The sequence below is a fragment of the Lutjanus erythropterus genome, chromosome 7 (assembly GCF_056507025.1).
Source record: "Lutjanus erythropterus isolate fLutEry1 chromosome 7, fLutEry1.hap2, whole genome shotgun sequence".
In the NCBI taxonomy this organism is placed as follows: Eukaryota; Metazoa; Chordata; class Actinopteri; order Lutjaniformes; family Lutjanidae; genus Lutjanus; species Lutjanus erythropterus.
In genome coordinates this window covers 42,680,145-42,689,180 of record NC_139323.1, presented here as the reverse complement: position 1 = coordinate 42,689,180, position 9,036 = coordinate 42,680,145, and the positions used below count along the sequence as shown (strand labels likewise).

The following is a 9,036-nucleotide window of genomic DNA, read 5'->3' as shown; positions in this document are numbered from 1 at the left end:
GGACAAACAGCTTCTGTCTCACTTTGCTTTCCAGGTGACTTGAAGAGACAATCTGCTTTGACTTTTTTATCCTTTCTACTCTTTACTGTCGACTCCCGCTGACTTTCTGATGCGTAGGTAGAGCCGCTGTGTAGCGTTCAGGTAAGTGACGTGTTGTGTTTGTGAGCTTCTAGTAAAACGTTGTGTTGTTTACACTTAATGATGATCTCATGTTTGCACTGTATATAGTTTGGTTTTAGACAGATTATTACCGACATCTTTCGGTGTTCACAGCCCCCAAAAAAAGACCAAATTTGACCTTTGACCCTGAAAACGAATCCCCTCTCATCTGATCTGAAACCACACGTTCTACCTCTCTCTGTACAGGGGCTTCCAAAATAATTTTTTGAAAAAACGATGTAGACGAGCCCGGCAGGCCGACCTGATGCCACTCAAAGAAAAACACACACTCTACGGTGGCCCAGACAGTCCAAACAGGTCGGCAGCCTGAGAAAAAAGAAGCAGCTGGTTCTATAATTCAGTTTACATCCAAATTTATTTCTTGTTTTGTCCACAATTCAAATATATTCAGTTTACTGTCAGACAGGAATAAAGAAACCAGAAAATATCCAGATTTAAGATCCTGAAATTAGACTTTTTTTTTTAATGACCAATAATGATTGATCAGATAATCAAACGTGTCATAATCTGGATGGATGGATGGATGGATGGATGATGGATGATGATGGATGGATGATGGATGATGGATGGATGTATGGATGGATGGATGATGGATGGATGGATGATGGATGGATGATAGATGGATGGATGATGGATGATGGATGATGGATGGATGGATGGATGGATGATGGATGGATGTATGGATGATGGATGGATGGATGATGGATGATGGATGGATGATGGATGGATGATGGATGATGGATGGATGATGGATGGATGATGGATGGATGGATGATGGATGGATGATAGATGGATGGATGATGGATGATGGATGATGGATGGATGATGGATGATGGATGGATGATGGATGGGGTATTTGCTTTCACAGCTGAACTCTTGGAGATGTTTGATTTTTACGGGTTGTTTGTTACATTGATCGATCAGTTTCCTCAGGCTGCTGCTTTTTGTTCCGTCCCGGCCACCATACAACATCCTGGTTCTGAAGAGGAACACGATGTTTCTTTAAAGAGGAACCAAACAAACCTCACAGAGTTTTTCATGCTGGATAAAAAAGCCTGACACCTGCTGGACATGTCAGTACCTGCTGTCACCACCAGGTGTCAGACTTCATGTTGTCCCGCTGGTTGCTTCCTCTTTAAATAACCTGCTGTCCTCAGGCGTGTTCCACAGGTGTGTTTCTAACTTGTTGCCATGGAAACACTGGATGTTGATGATGATGAAGATAAAACTGTCCTGGTATAAAAGCATGTTGTACTCTGTAGATTTGATTTAATCTCTATATTCTTCTGTACAAACATGAATATTTTGCTTCTATTTATCTCGGCTTCTGAGGGACGATTGGTGGGTTTTTTGGAGGTGGGTGGGGCTAAACCTGTACATGGTGTTTGTTTTGTGTTTGCTGAGTGAACTTGTACCTTTTTTTATTTTGAGGGACGACATATAAACAGACAGTGTGACGCTCGGCGGTCACATGTGTATCTCTGCATGTATTATTTACTTTCTGTTGATTGTATCAGATTAAAAACTCTGAACCAGAAACAGCCGATCTCAGGTCAGTCACTTTGTCTCTGAGGCTGGACTTCAGTTTAAATTAAGATTATAAATGAGTTAACAAGTTAACAGAACTGATCCAGACTCAGTTTACTGTGGCAGCAGGTTTACTTGTTAGTATTAGAGCATCACAATAAGCATAATAATAAGAAAAAATATAACAAAAAATAAAAAACAAGCACTGCAAGTCAAGATGCACGGACAGAAAACTCGAGATGGAAAGCTTGGCATAGCAACAGTAACTAAGGAGGGTGGGGCTTAGCGAAGGGTCAGTTGTAACAGCGTGAGCTGCAGGTGTAACAAGGCTTGAAAACAGCATTAAACAGTTTTCATGCCTCCATTTGTCAGTGTGTTTGTGTTATTATGAGACTCCTGTGACCCTTTATAACAGTGAAGCCACAAACACACTAACAGATGAAGCAGCAGACCATCAACTCCTGTATTCTGAGATAAAATCACTGATTTTATGAATGGAGTTTGGTTGGTTTGTACAGAGTGATATTTGTCTTATATAACGGTGGTTTCCTGTTAGAAAAGTCTGTCTGACAGAAAGATAAAGAGGAGAAAATATTCTAAATGTAGCGTTACACACCATTAAAGCTCTTTGTGTCCAGTCTGGGAATCAAACCTTTGACCTCTGAGTCACAGTCAGTCCTCTGAGCAGACTCTCTGTCTGTAAACTCGTTCCTCTTGCACTGTCCCACACCAGAACTTGGATCTGGACCTCCACTCTGCTGCTGACACCTCCCACACTGAGGTGGCGCCATAGGCTCCGCCCCCCTCTGGCCACGTCCACGACAGCTTTGCATCTGATGATGTCACCAGCATGTCATCGACCCACCACAGGACATCCTGCGCAGGTGATTTTAATCCGGTGAGGAGGCAGACCAGCAGGTGAGGAGAGGGTGGAACGGATGCTAGAACCTGGATGGAAGGAGCGGAACCTGCAGACACACCTGGACAAAATAATAATAACAATCTGTATTTATACACTTTAAATTTAAATTTTCAAAAAACAAATTATAAAGATTATATTTATGAGACATGTAAGAGGACAGAAACATTGAACCACCAACGTTTTATTGATTAGTATTAGTTATTATCAAACAAAATATTTTGATCAATTGGCTTCATATGTTTCAACATAAACAGGATGTGGAGGAGAGTTCTGGTTGTGTTTCTGTGAGGTCGCTGTAGAGTTTTATTGTGGAATCACTGTGGACGTGATGTGTGTGTCTGTTCCACACACTACAGCTGCACGTTCTCCTCCACATACACAAGAACTTCTGCTGCTGTTCTACAGATGTTCTACAGCTGCACGTCCACACACAACCTGAGGACGTCTTTCACTGTTGTTTCATTATTACTGCTAATACTGAGATATGGAATTACCTACCACAAAGATACAAAGACACACAAAACAACCGCAAAGATACAAAGACACACAAAACAATCGCAAAGATACAAAGACACACAAAACAACCGCAAAGATACAAAGACACACAAAACAACCGCAAAGATACAAAGACACACAAAACAATCGCAAAGATACAAAGACACACAAAACAATCGCAAAGATACAAAGACACACAAAACAACCACAAAGATACAAAGACACACAAAACAACCGCAAAGATACAAAGACACACAAAACAATCGCAAAGATACAAAGACACACAAAACAATCACAAAGATACAAAGACACAAAACAACCACAAAGATAAAAAGACACAAAACAATCCCAAAGATACAAAGACACACAAAACAACCACAAAGAGACACACAACCGCCTCACTCAAACTACAAAAAGATACAAAATGATCACAAAAACGACTACAAGAGGAGACAAAGAGACACAGGAGAGACTCAAGGTGACCTCTTAAACATGCTGTAATTTGTTCTCATGTTTTGGATTTATTGACACCTGATCTGACCCAGAGAACGTTCTACGCACCTGTCGTCTTGTTTTCATGATCACAAAGATGATGATGACGAAGATGATGATGATGAAGATGAAGATGTTCCTCAGCGACGTCCACCAGCAGCTGAGTTCCATCACTGAACACCATGTTGAAAGAGACAGAGTGTCCTCTGGGCAGAGACCAGACAGACCAACACCTGCAGCAGGACAAAATAAAGTCTGATTAAAATATAATTTATTTTTTAAAAAACATAAATAAAGTTGTTGACTGTTAAAGGAGTAGTTCACCATGTTTCTCACCGCAGGAGGAGGATGAAGGTCAGTACTGTGTCCATCCTGAAGTCTTGTCCTTCTTCTTCTGTGTCCAACAGTCACTGAGTTTACCTAAAGTCCAGCTGACGATTAATTACACTGTTCATAATTTAATCAGTAAAACTTCTTAATTATGGCTCACTTTAGTTTCAGTAAACATGCTTGTTATGTGACGGGTTTATCTTGAATTAAAGTCCTAATAATGATTGAATGAATTTTTTAAATGAAATTGTTATTTATTGTGATGATTTTTTTTAAGTTGTCTAAATGACGGTTTAAAATCTTTTTAAGAACAATTTTTAAACCTGATGTAAAATTCCTGTGGGTTTTATCCTTAATAAAGAACTCAAAACTATGTTTTTAACCTTAACTTAAATATTTGATTAATCTTGATGTTTTTTAATTATGTAGAAAAGTATCTGAGATATAAGTCATCATAAAGTTGTTTTTTCTTCTATATTTTATATTTTTTATATATATTTTAATATATTTTTTAAGTATATTTTTCTTTTATTCATATAAAATTGAATATTTAATAAAGTCATGTTAATTGTTATTGGTCCAAAATAAAAAACCTGAAAATGAGAAACTTTACTGGTCGTATTTTATAGTTGACGCTGTTGTTTTTCCTTAAATGTCTCAAATGGATTTTTAATGTAAATGAAAATCCTCATATTTCTTTTTTTTTAAATACCTCAGATAAAAGTCCTTATTTAAAACATTCACTGTAAAAACAAAAAAGTTGAGAAAACTCAAAATTTGGACTGTAATCGATTTTTGAGCTGAACTTTATTCTTCAGTTTTGAAAAAGTTTTACCAACTACTGAACTTTAGTTGAGATAATTCATTTTCCTTCTGTAGATAAACTTGAAGCTTTAAATTTTAAAAACTCAAAACACCGTATTTCAAACAATTTTGAGTTAAGTCATTGAAGTGAAAGTAAATGTAATTTAAGTAATATTAGAATTTAAATATTTAAATTTTTTCAAACACTAAAAAAGACAAATCAGGTTCACAGCTCACCGTAAGTTTTGATTTTTTTTTTTTTTTTTTTTTGTTTTTGTTTCTAAAACTCAAAGATCTGAATTTATCTAAAGAAGAAAAGTAAATTATATCAACTATATAAACTAAACGAAACTTTTTAAAGTTTATTTCAAAACTTCAGAGTTTGCTTCAGAAGTCAGAGATATATTGCAGTTTGTTGTCTTGAAATTTTAAATTTAAATAAAGTCTTTATTTAAATCATATATTTACCCGACTGCTCAGTGGTGGTCGTTGGCGTCAGTGTGAAGCAGCTGCAGACGTTCTCTGTGTTCCTGTTCCTGGTGTTTGGTGGATCTTTGTGGAGAACAGTAACAGAAACTGTTGGAGCAGAACACCAGCAGTCTCCAGAGGAGAGCAGCCGCTCTGGGATCACAGCGACCGTTGACTCCGTCCGTTGGTGAAAAACAGGAAAACTGCTGCCGTTGATTCACCTGCTGGTAAAATAAAAACCTCAGAATGAAAAGTCAACTGACAAAACGCCTGTTTTTAACAACCAACACAAGAAGAACACATTAAAAACATGTCAAATCATTGTTCTGTAACAGGCAGACTAAAACATTTATTTACTCGCAATGATTTTCTACATATACATACATATATATATACAAATATATATATGTATATATAAAGTTGAAACAAGAGAAGAGAAAATCCCAGGAGGAAGATTTTCTTTTTTAAATAATCCTTTATCACAAAGAGTAAAAATACAAATAAACACATTACAGTCAGAAATCTTAAATTAAAACATTTGATCAGTTAATAAAATTCTGCAAAGGTTTAAAATAATGTGGTACCTTTGATATTTTGATGACATTTTCTGGAAATATTAATGTACTTTCCTACATAGAAATTTGAATGTGATACTTTTACCTATAAACTTTTTTTTTTTTTTTTTTACATTGTTTTACATTGATTCTTTTAAATATAACCTAAAGCACTCAGTCATATAAAGAGTTAACTGTGTCAGGTTTTCCTTCTTCTTCTTCTTTGAATAAGTGAATTAAATTCTGTACAAACAGGAAATGTAATCCTACGACATGTCTTCAGGAGTGTAACAGCGCTCTGTGGATGACATCACCTCAGTCAGACTGAAACAGGTGAAGCTGATTTTAAAGTTTTTTTATTAACTAACTATGAATTAACTAATTATTAACGATCAGAAGTGAATCTGAAGATACTCTGGAGAGAAAACTGAGGTCAGTCGCTGTCTGGACGAACATTAAACGACTCGCGGCACAGTTAGCAAATTGCTAACACTGTTAGCTAACATCTTGTTAGCTAACAGTGTTAGCAATTCCTACAGATGTAGGAATTCGGCTCCACCAAGAGAAGAAGACAAATAATGTGAGTGAGACACAATCTGTCTGTAAGCTGTCTGTCTGTCTGTCAGTTGTCTGTCTGTCACCTGTCTGTCTGTCTGTTGTGTGTCTGTCTGTCTGTTAGCTGTCTGTCTGTCTGTCTGTCTGTCAGCTGTCTGTCAGTTGTCTGTCAGCTGTCTGTCTGTCTGTGAGCTGTCTGTCTGTCAGCTGTCTGTCTGTCTGTCTGTCTGTCAGCTGTCTGTCAGTTGTCTGTCTGTCTGTCTGTCTGTCAGCTGTCTGTCTGTCTGTCTGTCTGTCAGCTGTCTGTCTGTCTGTCTGTCTGTCAGCTGTCTGTCTGTCTGTCAGCTGTCTGTCTGTTAGCTGTCAGCTGTCTGTCTGTCTGTCTGTCTGTCAGCTGTCTGTCAGTTGTCTGTCTGTCTGTCTGTCTGTCAGCTGTCTGTCTGTCTGTCAGCTGTCTGACTGAATAAAGATCAATATATAGACAGATGTATGGATACTTTATTGATGTGAAGGAGACATGTCAGTGTGAATGCAGCTCAGTACAGACACTTCACACTGTGTCAGTGATACAAATTAAAGGAAACAAAAGTCAGAAAAGTATGGAAGGTAATTTCTGTCAATGAAAAATAAAATATCCCCATTAAGACTTTTTATCTCATAATTTTTCATTTTTTAATAATAATTTAGATTTTTTCATACTTGTGTATTTTTATCACAAAATTTCAACATGTCTTACCGTGTGGACATTTTTTCTTTCAGTGGTGGAAGTGGACTTCCATAGAAAAGTACATTGAAATACGGAATAAAATAAAAATAAAACAGTTTAATACACTGATTGAATGTAAACTTATTACATGTCATTACATCATACAGGTACAGCCGATCAATTAATGATCAAAATCATAATGTGTCCAACTTTCAGATCACAGGATGTCGAGTGTTTGTTACAGCCGTCCTGAACTACACACCAGATTCTACAGACTGAAGAAAACTGCTTCGATCAGAACAATTATTTTTAGGACTGATTAATCGATTGATTATTTCCTCAGTTTACTGATCAGTTGTTTGGTCATAAAATGTCAGGAAATGGTGAAAAATTAATTATGTCAGTTTTGTCAATTGAAAAATAGGTTCAGACGTGAAAACAGACGTGCGTCCACCTGTTTTCACGTTTGGACCTATTTTTCAACTAGTGATCAATAATTTTTCTGCTTATCGATCAGTTGTTTGGTTCATAAAATGTCAGAAAATGTTGATCAAAGTGAAAATAATCCTAACTAAATATTTTTTCTTTTGTTTTTATCATCAGGTCAAACTGGTTTTAGAAATAAAAACAACAAGAGAACTGGTCAGTTCAGACCAGGACCACAGTTCCCATCATGCCCCTGTGTCTCTCTTCTTGTTCGGCTCGATTCCCTGACTGATGCCGCAGTAATAAACCGCCGAGTCGCTTCTCTGGGAGCCGTGCAGCAGCAGCGAGCCGTCGGCCGCCGCCGACACTTTATCAGGACGCACGCCGAAGCCGAACCTCAACTTGGACCTGTTGGTGGACCTGAAGGACACGAGCAGCTCTGGACGGCGTCCTGCTGACTTCCTGTACCAGCTCAGGGTGGACGGGACGAAGATGGACGTGTTTAATGTGACCAGCAGGGGGCACTGCAGGGTGGCGTTCTCGCCGAGTCTCACCTGCACAGTAGAGGCTGGCAGGGCGGCGGCATGAAGCTCCTCCCACCACACACCTGAGAGACACAGATTATTGTACAGAAGAAAGAAAACACTTTATATAAAACACATAACACACAAACACACACACACACACACACACACACACACACACAAACACACACACACACACACAAACACACACACAAACACACACACACACACACACACACACACACAAACACACACACACACACACACACACACACACACACACACAAACACACACACACACACACACACACACACACACACAAACACACACACACACACACACACACACACACACACACACACACACAACTATAAAAGTATGGAGTCACATAAAAAATACATCTGCATTATAGTATACATTTATTTATATGTTTTAAAAATACACCAGTTAGGTGTATTTTTGTATATTTAAAAAATCCTTATTTATTTTTAGATGTGGTTTAGTTATATTTTTTTTCCTGTCCAGGCTGAGGAACACGTTAAATAAAGACATTTTTAAAAATTTGGAAAAACTGAATCCTAAATATGAAAATGAAAACGCTAATCATTATTTTTCTGTTTTTGTTTTGTTGTTGTTTAGAATTTCCATAATTTTTAATTTCTTCTTTTAATTCTTGTCATTACGTCACCATATTTTTTTTATTTTCTTATTTATTTATTTTTGTTTTCTTTTACAGATATTGTTTTTTATGGCGCTCATATGACTCATACACAGCTTGGCCCTTCCACAAATATTGAAAGCATTTGGGAAAGAAATAAGGAAAATGAAATAAAATAATAGAGTACTTATACTGCATGATATAAAATAACATTTTCTACATAGATATAGAAAAATAGAGTAATTTATATGCAATAAATAAATACATATATTTAAAAGTATCTAAATTAATATGTACAAAAAATAGATGTGAAAATAAATTGAATTGTTGTAATTGAATTCTTTTATATTTTATTTCTCTGAATGTCTGAACATGTATTTTCATATTTGTTTAC

At 36.9% G+C, this 9,036-nt stretch overlaps 1 protein-coding gene across 1 annotated transcript in view; it reads right to left on the bottom strand.

The window, feature by feature from the left end:
* Positions 1–7,681: 7,681 nt before the first annotated feature.
* The window catches only part of sid1 (secreted immunoglobulin domain 1), a 2,004-nt gene continuing 649 nt past the window's right edge, over positions 7,682–9,036 (bottom strand). Inside the window, exon 2 of the mRNA XM_084723867.1 lies at positions 7,682–8,066. Within this exon, the coding sequence (XP_084579993.1) occupies positions 7,705–8,066 (362 nt within the window). The 3' untranslated portion in view covers positions 7,682–7,704. The remainder of the gene's footprint in view (positions 8,067–9,036) is intronic.